The 19,909-nt window shown below is 53.6% G+C and overlaps 2 protein-coding genes across 9 annotated transcripts; one reads left to right on the top strand and one right to left on the bottom strand.

Annotated features, from left to right (window-relative positions):
* Positions 1–117: 117 nt before the first annotated feature.
* Positions 118–3,943, bottom strand: LOC121345434 (putative short transient receptor potential channel 2-like protein). The gene is given in 7 exon segments (XM_041422349.1): positions 118–550; positions 783–1,154; positions 1,775–2,140; positions 2,467–2,540; positions 3,247–3,392; positions 3,490–3,736; positions 3,899–3,943. Coding segments are annotated over 5 exon segments (549 nt in total). The 3' UTR covers positions 118–550; positions 783–1,154; positions 1,775–2,103.
* A 1,029-nt stretch (positions 3,944–4,972) lies between these two features.
* RNF121 (ring finger protein 121) lies at positions 4,973–19,909 on the top strand. Of its 8 annotated transcripts, none has more exons than XM_041422275.1 (9): positions 4,973–5,082; positions 9,826–9,863; positions 11,667–11,808; positions 13,212–13,366; positions 13,844–13,951; positions 14,378–14,498; positions 16,545–16,609; positions 18,214–18,315; positions 18,645–19,909. In XM_041422275.1, the coding sequence occupies exons 1-9, from the start codon at positions 5,026–5,028 to the stop codon at positions 18,763–18,765; spliced, it is 909 nt and encodes a 302-aa protein (XP_041278209.1). In that variant the 5' UTR covers positions 4,973–5,025; the 3' UTR covers positions 18,766–19,909. The 8 variants fall into 8 exon arrangements, with proteins under 8 accessions (XP_041278209.1, XP_041278210.1, XP_041278214.1 ...); XM_041422276.1 differs by having other exon boundaries at positions 16,545–16,625; positions 18,189–18,315; XM_041422280.1 differs by having other exon boundaries at positions 16,476–16,609; positions 18,214–18,312; positions 18,631–19,909.

Here is a 19,909-nt window from a genome sequence, read left to right as displayed (position 1 = left end):
TTGAGAGAAGGGAAATCATGACCTCCTCCTTGCCCTATCACTGGACTACACACGGTGTCTCAAGGCAGGATGCTCACCCAAGGAGCCTGCTGTACCACCAAGCAGTCATAGTGCAGATTTCTGTCTTTCTTATTTTTCTCCTTTAACTTACTCCTCTCCAGTGGCAACTGCTGCTATTACAGTGCTTCAAACCCCACCAAACCTGGCCATGGGGCGGGAAACACCTCCATCCTCCATCACCAGCCTTGCCACAGATGTCCGGGGGCTGCAGTGTCTCTGTGCCTTTGAGTACTGCAGGTTCAGCCCTCAGGGGTGGTGACACAGGGTTTGTCCCCAGCTCTGCTGTCCTCCTGCAGGCAGTGCGGTGAGGACAGGGCCCCATGTGTCTCCCTGCAGTTGCTGGCATGCTGCTCCACCTCTGCCACACCAAAGGGCAGCTGGCAAATGGGGCAGGGCACCCAGCCATCAGGGGACAAGGAAGGCCAGGCTACAGCAGGTTCTTCTCCACACTGGGAGGCATGTGTGGGGAGCAGATTCAGCAGGAAGTGGCCTGTGGAAAGGGAAGGTGGTATGGTTGTCACAAGCTCACTAGTGTTGGGATGATATGGGGTTTGGACTGACACCCTCCCTGATGGTTCTCATGGCAGCCTGGAAATACACTGTGATGCACCTCCAGGGCACCAGCAGGAGTGATGCATCCCAGCTATGGAACTGCCACCACTATCCCCATTTGCTGCTCAGTGTCCCCTGGCTACCAGATGACACCCCTGCCAAGCACCGACCTGAGCAGATGGGGCAGACACCTGTCTCCCCATCACTGCTGGTCTGTCCTCTGTCATTCCTCCTGACTTCTCTCTCTTGGGGGCCACAGGCTCAGGCTCTTCCTTTCACCCTGGACATCCTTCAGGTGGCAGCTGGAGCCGTGCAGAGGGGTAACATGCTGGAGGTACCCTATGCTACATTCTGCCAGCCCAGAAGAGTGAAGGGCTGGGCCCAGAACTATCTGGGAAAGACCGAGAGCAGTAAACAGCCAGGGTGAGGGCAGGAGGAAGACAGTGACCCATGGGATTACCTGCCAGCAGGGCTGTGAGCACAGTGCCTGTCCAGCTGCCTGCAGGTACTCAAGGGAGCTGTAGGGACATCCAGTGCAGAGCCTGGGAAAAAGGCAGGAATGACAAACAGAGGACAGTTTGGGTTAGAGGAGATTTTAAAGCTCATCTTGTTCCAAGTCCCCCCCACCATGGGCAGGGACACTTTCCACTAGAGCAGGTAGCTCTTAACTCCTATCAAACCTGGCATTGGAACACTTCCAGGGATAGGACAACCACAGCTGCTCTGGACAACCTGTGCTGGTGTCTTACCACACTCACAGGGAACAATTTCTTTGTAATATACCACATAACCCTGCCTTCTGTCAATTTGAAGCCACTACCTCTTGTCTTGTCCTCCCAGGCCATTGTCCCTCTCCAGTTCTTTTGGAGCCCCTTTAGGCAGTGGAAGGGGCTCCCAGTTCTCAGAACCTTCTTGTCTCCAGGTTGGAGATGTTCCAGCCTGTCTCCACAGTAGAGGGGCTCCAGCCCTCAAGAGCATCTCCACAGCCTCTGGACTCACTCCAGTTGCTCCACACTCTTCTGATGCTGGGGGTCCCAGAGCTGGAGGCAGCTCTGCAGGTGGGCTCTCACCTGAGCAGAGCAGAGGGGCAGAATTCCCCCTTGCCCTGCTGCCCACAGTGGCTGGGAGCGAGCCCAGGACACAGCTGTGCAGATTCACTCACCTACCACTGCAGGAGCTCCCACATCCTTGGCCAGCAGCTCAGGTGACCCCCCAGGGTGCTCGTGCCAGCTCTGGGCCTCAGCACCTGGTTCTGTGCTGTGAACAGCACCATCCAGGCAGAGTGGTGAGGTGGGCCAGGCTCCAGGCAGCCCCTTCCAGCTTCCACAGGCAGCTCCTCAGTTGCTTCTCCTCCCTGGATCTCCTGGGGATAGGGAGTGTCAGCCATGCAGGAGGACAAAGCTGGTGGGAGCTGGGGCTCGGGTCCAAGGAAGCACCTCAAGGGGCTCCAGGCCACACTGTGCAGGGACAGGATGGGATGGAACATGTAAATCAGGCCACGTAAATGCATGATTCAGGAAAGAAAGTCCTGTGAAAGGCAGGGCTGGAGCATTAGGGTCTGTCTGAGTGCTCAGACAGACCCTAATACCCCAGAGCATCCTCCTGTGGGACAAGGAGAGGGCCCAGGCAATCAAGACAGGCTCCTTGTGCCCACCACTCTGGGCACAGCACCTAGCTCAGCCCAGCAAGCACTTCCTGAGCTTTCCATGAGGCACAAGTGGAGCCCACACATGGAGGAGCGCCCACACACGGAGGAGCAGCCCCTTCCTGCTGCCTCCCCATGGAGAGGGATACATGGAAGTGTGAGAGACACCTACTGTGTCGAGGGGTGGCCGTGGGGGGTCAGGCTCTTACCCCTGTGGTTTGCACAGGCGGATGAAGGAGAGCCCAAAGCAGCTGCATGGACCGAAGGGCTGGCTACAGGTGAGCTACAGACTGCTGCAGTTCTGGAGACAGGCACACGACTGAACACGCCAAGTTCCTGCGACAAGAGCCAAAGTTTATTGATGGGCACCCCCTTTTAAAATTGTGCTTCAAAATTCCTGCACTTGAACATTTGATTGGCTGGGGTCTTAACGCCACCCAGTTAGATATCTGTATTCATGACTGAATGGGATTGGCTGCGCTCCCCTGTTTGAGTTCAAATCCAACTTATCACTCTCTTACCCAGGGACTTGTTTGCTTCTACTCTTTAACGAGCTAGGCTGGTCAAGTTGGGGTCTATTACAGCCAATTTTAACTGTGCAGCTTCAGACCAGCTGCAGCTGTCACAGCACGTGGTGCCATGTCTGCCCCACCATCAGCTCTGAGAAATCTGCTGTGGGGAAGAGCAGCTGGGGTGGATGGGGCACAGCCCTGACCACTGTCCCAACACCACTCCTATCTCTGCTTGTTGGTCTGTTGCTGTGCCACCCAGGACACCTGGGGGATTATGGGCACAAGAAAGGGCAGGGAAGCAGAGCTGGTACAGCTTTCCTGAGGCCATAAACAACCCTAACCCCTAGTCTACCTGTCCTCTTCTACCTCCTATCAGCCACATCCTATCACCAATTCCCCCCCCATCAGCTCCATCCCACTACCAGGCCCACAACTCTTCCCTATGCCTTTTCCTTTGGATCAATCCTTACCTTCCTAAAACATCTGAACCCTGCAGCGATTCTGGTCCAGCTTTGAGTCAGCTGGTGTCATCAGTGTGACAGTGGGCACCAAGGTGAGACAGGGCTGGTCACAGGGCCAGAATCCCACTGCAAACTGCAGAAAGGTGCAGCTGTAGTTCCCTGGGGAGCAGCGAGAAGGACGGGGCAAGGGGGTTCAGAGCTGCTGACCCCATTGTGGGGCACGGTCCTGGCTCCTGCATGGGAGTGGGGAACAGGGAAGTATCAACATAGCCAATGGGACTGGCTCTCTTTAGTCACAGCTCCACGCTCAGCTGCCTGCTGTGATCCTTGGGGCAGCCAAGTCAGGGCCGTATGCTATCCTCACTCAGCAGGTTCTCTGCTGGGTACTTGGGGTCCTGCACACACAGCAGGGACACAGCATCATGTACCAACCCCTCCCTAAACACCGTCCCCTCCAGCTCTAGCTTGTTCTGGACAAGGGGAGAGACACGTAATTCTCTGGTAACCTACAGGAACAACATCCAATTTTGAGAAAGCAAAAATGATGTGAATCATTGCCCTTCAGCTTAACAAGCACCCTGTCATGCCTTGACCCACCTCTTCCAAGACCCAGCAGCTCAGACGTATCACCCCCCACACCCAGCCCCACAGAGGAAACCCCCAGGCACCTGGGAGGAGAAGGACACCATATAGCTGATTTTAACCAGAGCCATTCAGGATCCTTTGGAGACAACACTCTGCCAGAGCGTAACTTCCCTTCAGATGCCGCCGGTGCCTGGTGGGCAGAGAGGTGAGTTTGATGAGCTTGGGCATCTCCTGGCTTTGGAACCATTCAGCAGCTCCCCAGTCCCATCCCACCGCCGCGGTGCCCCCCAGACGTGCCCCGCCACCCCTCAGGTTACCGTCCCAGCAGTAACCCCCGTATCTAACTCACAGTCCCCCAGCTGCCTTCAGCCACTCCTGTGCCCGCAGCTCACCCCACAACGCCGCATTCCCGCCCCTTTCTGCCACCCGGCTACCACCCACATCCAGCCCACGAGCCCCAGCCCTACTCTACAGTGCCCTCAAGTCCTTACCCGCAATTCCCTTCAGCTCCACGGCCCGTGTTCCCAGACCCACAAACAACGCCTCAGAACTATTCTGCTATGGCTGCAGCTCCCTCGTCGTTCCCCACTTCCCCAGCCCTATTAAAACCCTGGCTCTGCCCCACAGCCTCTCCACGCCATTCGCCCACCCAGTGCTTCGCCCCCCAGTCCCAGCCGCACCGATCTCCCGCCGCCCAAGCCACGGGAGCCCCCGATCCCCGCTCCTCACTCCCGCTCTCCCGACCGTGCTGCGGGTCGGGCCCGGCCCGGGCCCGCCGCGGTGCCTGACGGGACACACAGCTCGCGGGCAGCGCCGCGCTACGGCCCCCGCGGGCGGAGCTCAGGAGCCGTCTGCCATCTGCGCCCGTTCCGGGACAGCGCAGGGCGGCGGGGGAAAGGGGCGGGCGGGGGCAGGGCAGCGGCCCGGCAGCGCTGCCACGGTCGGTACTGCGGTGCGAGGCGGCCGGTGCTGTCGACGGGGGTTACGCGCCCCGCCGCGGGCCTACAAACGGGAGCCAGCCCCTAGCTGTGACAGCTCACCGCTTTTATACGCCCGAAGTGGCGTGTCTGCCAGCCGTTCCACTCCTCCCCTCTCCTGATTGGTGGCAGGGGCAGCGCCGCGCCCAGCGATTGGCTCAAGGTGCGGCAGCTTGCCCGGTGATTGGCGGACGGCGGCGGAAGACGCTGGCCAGTAGGGGGGGCGGGGCAAGATGGCGGCTGTGCTGGAGGTGGAGGTTGGCGGCCCCGTTGAGCGTGAGGCGGAGGAGGTGCGGGGCCTGGGGCTCGGGGCCGGCGGCGGGCGGTTTGGGCGGACCCGGGCAGGGGAGGCCAGGCCAGGCCAGGCGCGGACGGGCTGCTTCAGCGCTGTGGGGTGCTCTGTGAAGAGGAGCCGCAGCGGACGTGGGGCCTGAGGGACGCGGGGTCCGGAAGAACGGGATAGGGATGTGCGCTGAGGGGTTAGGAGGGTCCCTGGAACGGGACGGCGGCGACTCTGGGTCACTTTGAGCTTGTAGACCTTTGGGGAAAGTAGGTGTGGGGAGTGTCAGGGCGGGGGAGACCCTTGGTGTAGGAGGACAGGGTCAGGAACTTCGGAGGGCCCATGGGGTAGGGGACAGTGCGGGCTCGGGGGGCAGGAGCGCAGGGATGGAGGCATAGCTGTTGTTCCCGTGCTGGCTTCTAAATGTTCTTGGGGATGAAAAATTGCAAAACTGGGAAAAAAAAAAATCTGTGTGGAAAGATGGAATTTGAAGCAGAGTGGGAGCTCTGTCACAGTGTGTGTGCCGCTTTCCAGCACTGCTGCCCTGGGCTTTGCAGTGGCTTTTCACCGTCCCCTGTGCTTCATGCTTGGGAGTTTTTTTCCCACTTGTAGAGAACCAGGAAAACTTGGTTCCATCCTGTCTGTGCTGTGGGAGCAGCTGCGCAGGGGTCATAAGTTCACTTAGCTTGTATAGTCAGGTAATTTTTTTGTGCCTTTCCTCATGAATTGGTGGTGTGGCTTAAATATTGCCAGATGCTGATGGTTGTTTTGGAGAAGATTCCTGGCAGGGCCCAGTTGTGGAGATTCCCTAGTGCATGGCTGAGCTCTGGGAGCTTGTGCCTCTGCCCTGTGCCCTGTGTTGCTGCCAGAGAGTGGTGCAGTGGGGTGATGGGAGGATTAAATCCCAGATCAGTCACTCTTGAGTTGCTCATGGTTATATTTTAAGATGCTCCTTGGTGACTTTGTATGTAAAAATGTGGAAGATACAAATCTCTGATCCTCAGAAGTGAAATTCCCACCTTTCATTCCATCAGGGCCTGGCAGAGAGGGCACCACAAGGAAGCAGCAAATGAGGAGCTGCATATAGGACTGTGCTTATCCCCGTGATTCCACAGATTGTTGGTGCAAAACCTATCTGCTTGTGCTGTCCTGAGGTCTTGGCAGCTCTTTGGGCAGATCAGTTTGCTGATGAGCCACTCGTGGTGGGGACTGAAAGCAGTTTAACATTCCACCAGAATAAAGGCAAGTGTCCCATGGCCCTGGCTCTGCCTGTGCAGGGGCAAAGGTTTAATTTGCAGTTATCCAAATGTTTGGTCAGTTGGGAGATTTCTGCTCCCTGCTCCTTGTTCCTGCATCTTATGAACAGAAAAAATGCAGAATTGAGATGCCAAAATCTCTTCAGACTTTCACTAGAATATGCCTCATCCCACCCTGCCTTGGTTGGACTTACAGCACTGTGGAGATTTATTTTCCCCATATTTCAGGTTATTCCTGGTAGGTGCTGGGAGACAGAGACTGAAGTTGGGGCAATGGGAAAGTGAGATCAAGGCTGTTGGTTGCTCTGGAGCTTTGAACTGAAATCAGCAGCTGCTTATTCTCCATCCTCAAGGCATTCTTCTTGCCTCCTCTGGAGATTTAGAGCATAAGTGGATTACAGTCAGCTCTCAGTGGTGTGTATGTTTGCCCAGAGATCCTCCCAGCTCCCTGGGCTGTGAGGAATGTGTGGCTCCAGCTTTGCTGTTATCCATATCAACAGTTTTTGTGTTTTTCTCAAGGTGGTTATTCTGTGACTGTCCCAGTGGTGAGGATCACAGGTTTGTGGAGGCTTTGGGGCATCAGCTCCTGCAGAAAACCAGGGAGTGGCACAAGGTTCTTCCAAAGGCCATGATGCCATGTCCAAGGAGAGGATTAGACTTTAATCCTAGATATCCAGTTTCTCCTAGTCATCACCTGGAAGAGGCTGAGGTTTTTGAGAGGATCATGAATTACAGAGGAGACAGAGAGAAGAAGAATTGTTCTTAATTCCTTTTCTTTAAAACAAAAAGTTTATCTGAGGGCTGTAGTTGTTAGCACACTGGGTCCTGTGTTGGTATGGCAGCTGAAGGATGCTGAAACAGGAGTAGGCTGGTGTTGAACACTTGGTAGAGCTGATCTTCAGCTGCTTCAGTCACCCTAAATGTTGTTGTCAAACTCCTCTTGGTAAAGGGAGATTTAGGAGTAGAGGTTCTTCTACCTGGCTGTTGGGGTTTGAAGGAGACCCAAAAGACTCAAAAACTGCACGTTGAAATCAGACAACCCCAAACTAGATGTGGAATGAATGCTTGCTGGCAAGAGCAGGTGCTTCCTTCACCATTCCTGTGCATTTTTAGCTCTAACCCAAAACTTTTGTGCTGAGTGTGCAGATCAAGGAGGGGTTAACTGGAAGGTCTGACTCAGGGTGGCTGCTCTGCCAAGTCCTGTCTGACAGTCATCAGATCCCTCTCAACATCCCTTCTGTCACGTCCTGGCCCCCCTTAATAAAGTTATTTCAGGAGCTTTGAGCTCTGGGGAATCTGGTGAAGCTCAGTCCTTGTACTTGAGAGAAAACTGTGTCCAGGGCCACAGATCCCTGATTGGCTTGGGAGCATAGCTCAGAAGAAGCCTGTCTGCGGCAGCAGTGTTCCCACAGGATTTGGAGCTGAGGCATCTTGAATGCATTTACTGGAAGAATTTGGAGATCCAGGGAAGACACCAAGGGAAAGAGGCTGGTAAATATCCCAGTCTCCAAGATGGGACCAACACTGTGGAGTGGCTGCTGGTGTGGAGCAAGGGAGTGAGCTGAGCCACCATATAGAAATGAAAATCATTGCTGTGGTTGGAAGGTGCTTGTCAAACGTCTTCATCCAGCAAGGGTGGGGACAGAGCCTGGGAGGAGTGGGAGTCTCGTGGTGGGAGGCAGTGGGAGCACCCAGGTGACTCTCAGAGCTTGTAGAGGGATTGACGTGTGCTTGAGCCAACAAGCACTAGGGGTTTCTCAGAGTCTCCTGTGTGCAGTGACTAGCAAACATTTTAACATCTCCTTTTTTCCTGTTTGTTTGGAGCAGTTGTTGCTCCAAATTACATTGCAATTACTGAACTGATGGATCTGGATGTGGCTGCTTTAGGAACGGAAGTACTCAGGGAATTTGGTTGATACAAACACCCTTCTTGGTGTTAGGTTGTCACCACCTTCCCTTGGCTTCTGATGCAGTTCAGCAAGCTCCAAAAAGGATTTTCGTAGCTTTAGATTTTGCATCTAAGTCCTGAAGTGTTTCTTCAGGACTTGATTCTCAAGGGCAGGCTGAGTTTCTTGCAGGTGTTGCTCTGGGGTGAAGCTCGGCAGATGTTCCACATCAGGCAGATGGATTGCTGTGGTGTGCTTTTCCCTACCTCCTCGCCCTGGGGTAAAATTAGGTGCCACAGAGAAAACGAGGCAGCTGTGCATCCTCAGCTGAGCCTGGCTGTGATCAGAGCTGCTGCCTGGGAGACACCTGTGTGCTGGTGATGGTGACCAGGCAGATGAGGTGACTGCTGCACCAGCCTGTGGAGAGCCCCAGCATAAAGGCTGGATCCGAGCCTGTAACCCTGTACCCAGTGGGGTGAGGTGGAGCTCGTTCCTGTGTACACATCTCTGGTGTGTGCAGGAAAGAGTGGTAACAGTCTGTGCTATGGCTTGTTTCCAGCTTCATCTCCAATGCCTCAGCAATACTGGAGTGTCTCCAGCACTGTGAGGATTTGTAAACCCCACATGCATGTGTCCAGCCCAGATGAGCTGCACTTGATTTAATCTGAGTTTGTGTCTCACCAAGAAAAGGTGATGGGAAGAGCTGTGGGATTCCCTCCCCAGTGCCATAGGTCAGGGTGTGCTGCCTGGTCAGTGGCCCTGGGTGAGGACATGGCTGGTGCTGGAGGCTCCTCAGCTGTTAGTTGAAGATATCGAGGGAAGGTTTTGCCCAGAGAAACTGTGAGCTCTCCATCCCTGGAGGTGTTCAAGAGCAGGTTGGATGGTGCTTGGAGCAACCTGGTCTAGAGGAGGTGTCCCCATGGGAGGAGGGTTGGAGTAAAATGACCTTTACGGTCTCTCCAACTCAAAGCATTCTATGGTTCTGTGATTCTATATAATGCTCCAGGTGAAAGCAGAAATGCAGTGTTGAAGCTCCCGTTATTCCTCCCCTGTCCAAAAGTGAGAGTATTCACACTTTTTGTGAATCTTACTGGAGAAGAATCATCACTAATAACAGCAGCTCCCCTTGCTCTCCGTAGCTCCTGCCTGTGATGTTTGGGAGGAATTTCCAATTATCTCAGCAAAGCAAGGCCTAAATCTTTCTTTTACTGTGACTTTGAAATCTTTTTGACATCGATTTGTTGCTGGTGTGTGACATACTGTCCCCTGTCCTGCAGCTTAGTGGGATTTTGGATTCCTACCACTGGTGGGAGCATTGGCTTCACTGGGATCACCACTGTGTGCCCTGAGACACCTGGCTGGGTTGTGAATGTGGGATTTAAGCCAGTCGTTTTGTTCTAGTCACATGGGATGTTGGACAGAGCCTCGGCTCCAATAAAATATGGGAGTGTAGGTAAGGCAGAGGAGCAGGGAGAGTTGCTGCTCTTCCTGGCAAGGTGAAGGACAGCTGTGGGCTGTGCTGGCACTGTGGGCATTTGGAGGTTTCTCATTTAAATCCAGAGTTTCACAGCAGCTGATTTCATGGGCGTTTTTTTTTTCTTTTCTCCCTAGATCGATCTTTCACACTTGTCCCCAGAGGAGAGATGGAGGTGAGTTTTGGGAGCTGATTTGGAGCATACAGCTCACCTGAGCTCCTGCTACTGACCAGAGCAAGCAGCAGCACAGCCTGTGATCACAGCTGGGCAGGAAAGGATCACCATTTTTTGACGGGGGGAAGTATGGACTGTCTTAAAAGGCAATAGTTTTTTTTCTTTTAAACTGCTGCTAAATATAAAATCACAAAATAGTTAAGGTTGAAAAAGCCCTCTGAGATCAGAGTCCAGCCATTCAGCACTGCTGAGGTCACCACTAAACCGTGTCTCCAAGTGCCACACCTGCACGTCTGTTAAATCCCTCCAGGGATGGGGACTCCACCACTGCCCTGGGCGGCCTGTGCTTGGGCTGGACAGCTCTTTCTGTGTAGAAGTTTTCCCAGTATCCATCCTAAACCTCCCCTGGCACAACCTGAGGCCATTTTCTCTTGTCCCATCACTTGTTAGCTGGAAGAAGGGCCCACCCTCCTGTGAGGGCCTTGTAGACAGCAAGAAGATCCCTCCAACCTTCCTTTGGTCCAGGCTGAGTGCCCCCAGCTCCCTCAGCCATTCCTCACCAGACTTGTGCTCTTGACCCTTCTCAAGCTCTTTTACCCTTCTCTAGACACTCTCCAGCCCTTCAATGTCTGCCTTATAGTAAGGGGCCTGAAAATTTCCTCTTTTTTCCTAAGAAAACAAATTTAATCCAGATGCTTCTTGAAAATCACAGTCAGACTGGACTCTCCGTATTGCACCAGCACAGGCTGGGGGCTGACTTGCTGGAGCAGCTCTATGGAGAAGGACCTGGGGGTCCTGGTGGAGAACAAACTGTCCCTGAGCCAGCAGTGCCCTGTGGGCCAAGGAGGCCAATGGGATCCTGGGATGCATTGGGAATAGCATTGCCAGCAAGTCAAAGAGGTGATCCTGCCCCTCTACTCAGCCCTGGTGAGGCACCTCTGGGAGTGCTGTGTCCAGTTCTGAGCTCCTCAGGACAAGAGAGACAGGGAGGTCCTGGAGTGGGTCCTGTGGAGGCTGCAGAGATGATGAGGGGACCAGAGTGTCACTCTTATGGGGAGAGGCTGAGGGAGCTGGGGCTGTTCAGCCTCAAAAGGAGATGACTGACAGGGGACCTCATCAATGTCTGTCAGCTCTTAATTCCATCTTGTTTTTTGGTCAAACAGCACAACCTGGGCAAAGAAACCCCAGGTGTCTGGCAAGTATCAGGCTGGAAATCACTTGTTCCAGAATACTCAAGGTGGAGAGAAGCAATTTGCTGGGGTTGTGGGGGTTTTTCCAGATGTCAGCTGTTCCCCCCACTCTCCCCCCTGACCCTTCCAGCCTTTCCCTTGTTGGACAAGAGAGAGAACAGTGTTGGTGGTTCCAAAACTGGGCTGAGGGTTTGGTATTGAGAATTAGCATACACTCTGGGTCAGACAGGTGCAGTGTGCTCTAGGAAGATGCTGCTTGATCAGGAAGGTTGAGAGAGATGACCTCACTGGAGGTCCCTTCTAACCTTGCCCATTCTGGGATCGCAAGTTATGCCAACTGTGCGCTCCATGTTCATTAGTTCAGGTCCGTCAGTGGGAGTTCTCCACCTCCTTCACGCTCACATGGGCAAAATGGCATTCTTGGCTTTCACAGCGCAGAAATGAGCCGGTCTCAGAGCAGCCTTTTGTCCCTTCCCCTCTGGATTGTTCCCAAACACGATTCTTCTTGGTGCTGTTTTTCCATCTGGTCTTCCTGGCTTTCCTGAGGTGTTTGTACCCCAGCATGCAGTCTGTGCCAGTGTGCTCTTCAGCCACCTTTTCCTGGTTGTTGCAGGGTGGAGCATGTACGGATGCACGCCAAGCACCGCGGGCACGAGGCGATGCACGCCGAAATGGTCCTCATCCTCATCGCCACACTTGTGGTGGCACAGCTCCTCCTGGTTCAGTGGAAGCAGCGGCACCCTCGCTCCTACAACGTAAGTTACCCCTACAGCCTGCATGGGAGTGCTGACTGATGCCCTCCTTTTGCTGATGAGAAAAGTGTTCCTGGTTTTTCTGTTGTCTGGTGTTGATTCCCTTGTTTTCCCAGCATCCCCTTGTTTCTCCCAGGACGTTGGGGATTCTAGCTAGGGATGAGGATGGACGACTCTGAAGGCCTCAGGTTTCTGCTGGAAGTGATGCAGATAACTCAGTGTGACATAGTGCTTTCAATCAGGGATGGACAAGCAGATCCTGGAGGTTGTCCTGAGGGAAGCTGCGTTTTGTGGGTGCTTCCTTGGAAGCAATGGGGGCTTCTTGCTGCTGGCAGCCTGGGTTTGATGGTTCCTGCAGCACTCTGCTGAGCAGACCTGCCACTTGCTGATGCCACCAGCTTGTCTGAGTCTGTTAGTTACCTAAAGCAATTTCACTCTGACTTCCTGGTCATAATAATAATATTGATTTAATGTTTACAGGTAGTACTTGCAGTCCTCTGTAAACTTTAAACTAAACCTGTTTGCCTGTTTCCCTCCAGCAGCACTGTGGGAGCTCAGCTGCACAGCTGTAGATCCTTTTGGGAATAGGCTGTAGTGCAGAGGCAAGCCAAAACCTTCTTGCCTTGTGTAATACCTGTCTGAGGTGTCTGTGATTGCAATGTTGGGATCCTGGGAAGGTGAAGGTTTATGTAGCTGCCTTACAACAACTAGTTGTGTGCATCATCTCCCATGCATTCCTCTGGAGATGATTCCTCTGTGTTCTCCTGCCAGCTGTACCCTTTGCTCCCAAAAATCACGTGGCTGCTGCCTCTGACTCCCTCACAAAGTCATGGAACTGTTTGAGTTGGAAAAGCCCTCTGAGATCATTGAGTCCAGCTGTTACTCCTACACTGCCAAGCCCTGCACTAAACTTTGTCCTTAAGTGCCACATCCACATAACTTTTAAGTCCCTCCAGGGATGGTGACTCCATCACTGTCACAGGCAGACTGTGCCAGGGTTTCACCACCCTTTCTGGGAAGAAATTTTCCCAATATGCAACCTTAACCTTCTCCAGCAAAACTTGAGGCCTTTTCTTAGTGTCCTGTCACTTGTTTCCTGGGAGGATGGACTGAGCCCCACTTGGCTATAACTTATTTTCAGGTAGATGCAGAGAACAGGAAGGTCCTCTCTGAGCTTTCTTTTCTCCAGGCTGAGCCTCCCCAGCTCCCTCAGATGCTCCCTGTCCAACTCACGTGCTGAGCTTTGAGTTCTTCTCTAGGTACCCCAGGTCAAACCTCCCCAGGTTCCTGGTGCAATTCAGGGCCATTTGATGCAGGCAGGAGCACGGCTGCCACAGCTAACAGTGTTTTTCTGATGTCTGAGGGGCAGAGAACGAGCTTCAAATGCCTTTCCTCTGTTCCTGCAGATGGTGACCCTCTTCCAGATGTGGGTAGTGCCTCTGTATTTCACTATCAAGCTGAACTGGTGGCGGTTCCTGGTGATCTGGGTGCTCTTCTCAGCAGTCACAGCTTTTGTCACTTTCCGGGCAACTCGAAAGCCTCTGGTACAGACAACACCCAGGTTTGTCTGCTGTTCCTGGGAAACTCCTCAGCCGCAGGGTAACCATTACAAGGATCTCTTTCCAGTTTCCCTGCACAGATGTGTGTTAAGCTTTGCACCCTGGGAGTGTGAGAACCCTGCACATGTGTGAAGGGCGTGAAGCCCTTAGCTGGCAGCCAGCCCAATATACCTGGTACCTGGGTGGGGCTGGAAAGGTGGATTCCGTGTGGGATGGTGTCCTCACCCAAGGCATTCCCAGCATGCAGCATGCTTCCTTATGGTCTTTGGAGATCATGAGGTTTCTAGTTTGGAAGTCAAGACTGTGAGCAGCCCGTGACGGGCTGAATTAGGAACGTAAAGCTCTTGCCCGTGTGTAGGGGTAGGTGAAGTGTCTGCAAAAACACAACAGGTGTGAAAAATAAAACTCTTCAGATGATTGGCGTACTTTCATCGAGATAAAAATGAAGTAATGAAATTCTTTTTTAAAATTCTTTACAGACTGGTTTATAAATGGTTTCTACTAATATACAAGATCAGCTATGCTACTGGGATCGTGGGGTACATGGCTGTCATGTTTACGCTTTTTGGACTTAACCTGTTATTCAGGTGAGTGAATTTTTCAGCTCCCACTCCTGGGGCAATGGGGTGGAACACACCTTTGGCTATTACTCTGCAAAATCAGTTTACTTGGCAATCTGATTAAATGGGGCCAAAGAGATTATTGGGGTGTCCTTTCACTCCTGGGAGGATGACAGGTGAGGTGCTGGTACCTGAACTGGTCCGGGTTGCTGGAGAGCCCTTCTTCCAGCTCACTTGTGGGAAGCTCCCCCAGCTCTGGGGGCAGCAGTGGCCTTGGTTTTTTTGCTATACTGCAAGAAGCAGCCAGTCCATGGGTCGTGGCAGAAGACTCTAGCCCAAACCAGCTTCATCGTTAGAGAGTTTGACTACTTCTCTGGAATAATACATTCTCTAGAATATGATCACAGTGTCTTTGCCCTCAAAAAAACCCTGTTGATGGTTTTTCTGTTGTAGAATCAAACCTGAAGATGCGATGGACTTTGGCATCTCCCTCCTCTTCTATGGTCTTTACTATGGAGTGCTGGAACGGGACTTTGCTGAGATGTGTGCGGATTACATGGCCTCAACCATCGGGGTGAGTTCACGATGGACTGTACCCCAGGCCAGAGTTGTGCCCATATCAGGAGGCCTGAAACTTGTTGGTCTCAGCAGCAGATTTGGCTTCCCTCGAATGAATTTCCCCCCTCAAGGAAGGGTCCCTGGATCTAATGTAGTAAGAGTTGCTCTGAGATCCTTCCTGAAGAGTGCAGCCTCTGCAGGGTTCCATCTCCAAGACAAGAAGTTCTTTCCTCTGAGGGTGGTGAGACACTGGCACAGATTTCCCAGAGAAGCTGTGGCTGCCCCATCCACTGGAAGTGTACCAGGCCAGATTGGATGGAGTTTGTAACAACCTGGATTCGTGGAAGGTGTCCCTACCCATGGAAGGAGGTTAAACTGGGTGACCTTCAAGGTCTCTTCCAACCCAAGCCATTTTCTGATTCTATGGAGAAGTGGAATGATCTGTTTAGCCCTGCTAAACTGACAAATATTTATTTTCCTGGGCATTTAAAATCTCCAGTGCCAATGAACACTCCCATTTCTGACACCACTGTGCTTGCATTAACATGCGACCTGCAGCCACCAGGGAAAGATTCCCACTGTGGGCTTCCTTCCTTGTACCTGCTGCAACTTTAGCTGTCCCTGTGGACAGAGGACGCAGTGGCCTAAAATCTGTAGCCCACCCACCTGATATCAAAATAACCCACTCCACCAAAAATACATGACCTAGGACACCAGTGGAGTAGGTCATGTTTCTTCTTTTCAGCACCTGTTTAGGGTCTTGGACTTTGTGTTTCAATCTTTCTGAGCTTGCTGCTGCTGCTCCTTGAGGTTCTGCTCCAGCCCCTGGCCTGCCACGCTAGGACACCTTGGCACAGGGTCTCTCTTAGATTCTCTGGGCTCTGTCGGATGTTCAGAGCAAAGCTGTGCCAGTGCTCTGCCAGAGGCATGTTTTGCTGATGGTACTAAACCAGGAGGAGCTATGACCTCCTTGGAGAGAGAGCTGGACAGATGAGAGTTGGGCAAGCTCCAGCTGTGTGAAATTTAACAGGGGCAAGTGCCAGATTCCCTACCTGGGAAGGTGTAATCCTGGTTATAGGTACAAATTTGGGAGCAAGAGTCCAGAGAGAGTTCTGTGGAAAGGGATTAGGGAGTTAGAGTTCACAGCACAGCAAGTCAGTAGTGTGTCCTGACAGGTAAAAGGGGCCAGCTGTGTCCTGGGGTGCATCAGGCACAGCATCAGTGTGTGGCCAGGGGAGGTGGTTGTTCAGCCGTGAGGAAAGGGAGTGAGGCTGAATCGGGGAGGTGCAGGTTGGACATGGGGTAAAGGTTATTTACCCAGAGGGAACAGGCTCCCTAGAGACATGATCATGTCATCAAGTCTGCCAGAGTTCACAGTCCCTTAGTCATGTGGTTTAGTTTTAGGTAGTGCGGTGGAGCAGGGAGTTTGACTCAATGATCCTGAGGGGTCCCTTGCAGCTGGAGTGTGTGGGACCTGGTTTTGTGACCGCACTCTCCGTGTTATGTCAGGCCTGTGCTGAGCTGTGAGGCTTGGAAATGGAGAGGGGTGGCTGCTCTGTGCTTTGCTGAATGAGTGTCAGGGACCTGCAGGGCTGGAGGTGGGGGCTGTATCTGACTGGCAGCCCAAGGCTGTTATTTTGGGTCAAAGCTGTGACCACCAGTTTGTTCTGCTCTCTTCCCCAGTCTCTGCCCCGGTCCTGACAGGCAGCTGAAAACCCACCTGGCTGTTGGGGAGCAAAGAGGGCTGGCCCCTTGACATGGGGAGGGGGAGCATGGGGCTGGGGTGTGATGGGTCACTACATCACTGAGCAGCTGTCCTGTTGTAGTTGTTTCCTGCAGCCGGACCTGTAACAAAGTTTTTAAGCCCCAATGCCAAGGCTGGACTCCTGGGGCGCTAACCCCAGCCCTCCTTAGAGCTTAGCTGTGGCACCGTGGGTGTGGGACACGTGCCCTGCCACTGTCACTGCTCTCCCTCTGCTCTGCCCTTGCTCAGTTCTACAGCGCCTCAGGGATGCCCACCAAGCACCTCTCTGACAGCGTCTGTGCCGTCTGTGGCCAGCAGATCTTCGTGGATGTCAATGAGGAAGGGATCATTGAGAACACCTACCGTCTCTCCTGCAACCACGTGTATCCTTCTCTGCAGGTGCCAGCCCCCTGCCTCACTAGCCCCATGCTGGGGTGGGCAGCAGGGAGCCCCTGCCCCATGGCTTCTCCCGCACTGGGTGAAGAAATGCCTGTTCTGGGACATGGGGCTGTCTGGCTGAATTTGCATGTGATCTGTGGCTGTGTCAGCACTGACTTGGCATGGGAAGAGGTGTCCCTGAAATTACTTCATCGCCACTCTCAAGTGGTTGTTTCCTCTTCCTTCTCATCCCCAGCTCCCTCTGCTGAGCCATGGAGCTGCACCTCAGTTTTTACCTGTTTTTGACAAATCTGCTGTGACCCATCTGCCTGGCAGTGCCCCCAGCAGATGCTCTGGTGGAAGTGATGGTGTGAGGTCAGGACATGAGACATCCCTGCTCCATGCCACACTGCCCTTCATCAGAGTCTATAAGGTCTATAAGTCTGTAAGTCTATGCAGTGGGTCTGTAAGGAAGAACTGTTGGGAAGCACTTCTGGCCCCCTCTGAAAACATCCCCCTGGTCCAGTACTGCTGATTGCTACCTGCTCTGGCCACAGCCCAGCACCTTCCTGCTTCTCCAGCACTCCTCCAGGGTTTCCAGCACACTGGACTCACTCAGCTCTTCCTGTCAGCTGATTGATGGGAAGTGGGTTTTGAAACTGGAAGTACTGGTTAGTGCTCACTCCCAGCTGGGATGGCAAGTCGGGGTTTTTTCCCTGTGGTGATTCAGTGTAGAGATGGGATGTCCTCTGGCACTGTGTGTGTTACTGCCTGCGAGGTGGTTTCCAAACTGGGCTTGAGCAAAGGTCAGGCCGGCAAAACAGGAGCCTAAATTTAACTCTTGGGAACTCTTGGTGAGATTTATGGCTGACACTGTGCAGGGGCCTGGGACTGCAGCAGCTTGGAGTGGTGTGGCTGCCAGAGGAGCTGGTTGGTGCTCCTGGTGGTCCTCAAGGGTGATGGCTGGCTGGGCACTCCTGCATCTATGGCTCCAGGGCTGGCAAGGAAGTGATTCCTGTTGCTGCTGTCTGGCATTCTTCCATGGTTTGAGCAGCAGAGATATTCTGGGGAAGGTCTGTTTGCTCTGTGACATCCCTGTACATGGCAGAGTCAGCTGCAGCCACCTCATATTTTCCTGTAACTTCTCCAGGCTGTGCTCAGGTTATGCAAATCCTTTTGACAGAGCATAGCAAGCACCTGTAAGTCAGACCCTTACTTACAGAGAAATTCCTTAAATGTTAATCTCCAGGAAGCCTTTGAAGAAGGTTTCCAAAATGCATGCAGTTCACAGAGCTCTCCCAGGCTGTCCAAACCTTCTCAGTGCTTGGGCACCATCACCAAAGAGTTTCAGTCTCCCTGGTGCCCATGCATTGGTCAAGGCCTTCATGCTGCCACCCTGGCTCTGTTGTGCTGCCCCATGAGCTCCTTCCGCTCTCCCTGGAAGCTGCTGCACCTTCTGGGAAAGGGCTGTGGTTTTGCAATGCACAATCTTCACGTGGGGGGATGTTTCCAGTGGTCTGGGGGAACTTCCTTGGCCTTGGTGGTTTCTTCCACACTGAGCCACGTATCCCCCTCTTCTTCCAGTTCCCCTTAACGTGCCACTCTCCAGGTTTCATGAGTTCTGCATCCGGGGCTGGTGCATTGTCGGGAAGAAGCAGACGTGTCCATACTGCAAAGAGAAGGTGGATCTCAAGAGGATGTTCAGTAATCCGTATCCTTTCTCCTGCTGGGAGTCAGCACTTTGGGAAAGGAAGCAGTGGGTAGAGCACAAAAGGGGTGAGAGGCTTGCCTGGCACCCTCAGTAGGTTGCTGCAGCATGTGGCTCTGGCAGAGACCCTTTGCCCTGCAAAACCCAGGGCAAGCCTGGCCACAGCTGTCCCTCCATGAGGACTCATGTCTGTCCTTCCCCAAGTGCTTGTCCATCCCTCTCTGGGCACCTGTGTTCTCTGTCCCTGCTTTGGGGCACCTTTGGGTGGCTTCTGGGTGGGCCATGCTTCTGTCATCCATTTCCCCATGACTCTTTAACTCCTTCCTGCGCAGCTGGGAGAGGCCGCACGTCATGTACGGGCAGCTGCTGGACTGGCTGCGCTACTTGGTGGCCTGGCAGCCGGTGATCATCGGACTGGTCCAGGGAATCAACTACATTCTCGGGCTGGAGTAAGGGCAGGTGGTGGGGAGCCGCAGAACCACAAGAGGACATTGCCACCAGGGATGCTGGCTTTGCTCCGTCACCTCTCAGGACCTTGGCCACCACCAAGGACAGCAACATCAGGGCCCCTCCTGCTGGGGCTAGGGGAGGATTTTTTTAAAAAGCAATTATTTTAATGAGCATATTTAAAACTTTCTATTGCAGCCAAAAAGAGACACTTGTCCCCTTTCCCTGTCTCTGTCCAGCCCTTTGCAGGGCCCTCCTGGGCTGAGCTTTGGGCTGGGGGCTGTTCTTCAGCTCCTTCCTGCCACTCTGTCAGGGGAGGCCGTGGCAAGAAGGGCCAAGGCTTTGTCGGCTCCCAACGCCAGCACCCTGGAGCAGCCTTGCTGGAAGTGAGGATGGGATATGGGGGCTGCAGAGGAGAGGCTGGAACCCAGTGCCCTGAAAGAGGGGATGGAAAGTCACCTGGCTACCCAGCAGCAACCAGGCTGCTCTCCAGCATGGTGATGGGGGGCTCTGCCTTGGGGAACCCTTTTATATGCTCCCAGATTTTCTGTGTTCCTCCCTGGTGTCCAGCGGTGTCCCCTGACTGCGCAGGGGGTTCAGCCAAGGCATGGAGTGGGGCCAGTGCTGTTCCTCTCTGTGCCCTTTTGGGTGATGGTAATGGTACTTCACGAGCAGGTGCCCTGCCCCGGGGCGCAGGTCCGCCCTCACTGCGTATTGCTCTTGGCACTGCAATAAAAGGGATGGAGTGAAGGTTGGGCTGGCACTGGTGTTTCCCTGCCCCAGCATTACTCCATGACATCCTCCTGGCCTTGCTGGTAGGAGCTATGCCAAAGTACTGCTGGGGCAAGTGGCCTTGGGCTCAATTTTGGTAGTGGGTGGGGGCAAAGTCCCCAATCCCAGGGCCAGTGGTGGTATTTTGGCATGTGGAGGCTTGAATCATATTCCCCGAGGGCACTGGGGTCTGGTGGAGGGCTACAAGGCAGCTCCTGGCTCAGGGGATTTGGGAAGTGGCCACAATGGTGACATGGCTGTGGGTGCTGTGTTCCCCCTGGGGAACCCCAGCACCGTGCTGCATCCTCTGAGTTTTCTTTTGGGTGAGACCACATTGCAGTGTTGTGCCAAACACCAAAATAAGAGCCCTGGAAACGGA

This window comes from Onychostruthus taczanowskii, unplaced genomic scaffold (assembly GCF_017590055.1).
Source record: "Onychostruthus taczanowskii isolate IOZ18803 unplaced genomic scaffold, ASM1759005v1 scaffold73, whole genome shotgun sequence".
Lineage (NCBI taxonomy): Eukaryota > Metazoa > Chordata > Aves > Passeriformes > Passeridae > Onychostruthus > Onychostruthus taczanowskii.
Note: the sequence above shows the minus strand (reverse complement) of the source record. Positions and strands in the feature narration are given on the sequence as shown.

Bases quoted from the DNA above. Each gene is read 5' to 3' on its own strand.
- RNF121 (XM_041422272.1), top strand. From the start codon at position 5,026: ATGGCGGCTGTGCTGGAGGTGGAGGTTGGCGGCCCCGTTGAGCGTGAG. The intron at 5,083-9,825 runs GTGCGGGGCCTG...TTTTCTCCCTAG, and splicing joins TTGAGCGTGAGGCGGAGGAG to ATCGATCTTTCACACTTGTC. The intron at 11,809-13,211 runs GTAAGTTACCCC...CTGTTCCTGCAG, and splicing joins GGCACCCTCGCTCCTACAAC to ATGGTGACCCTCTTCCAGAT.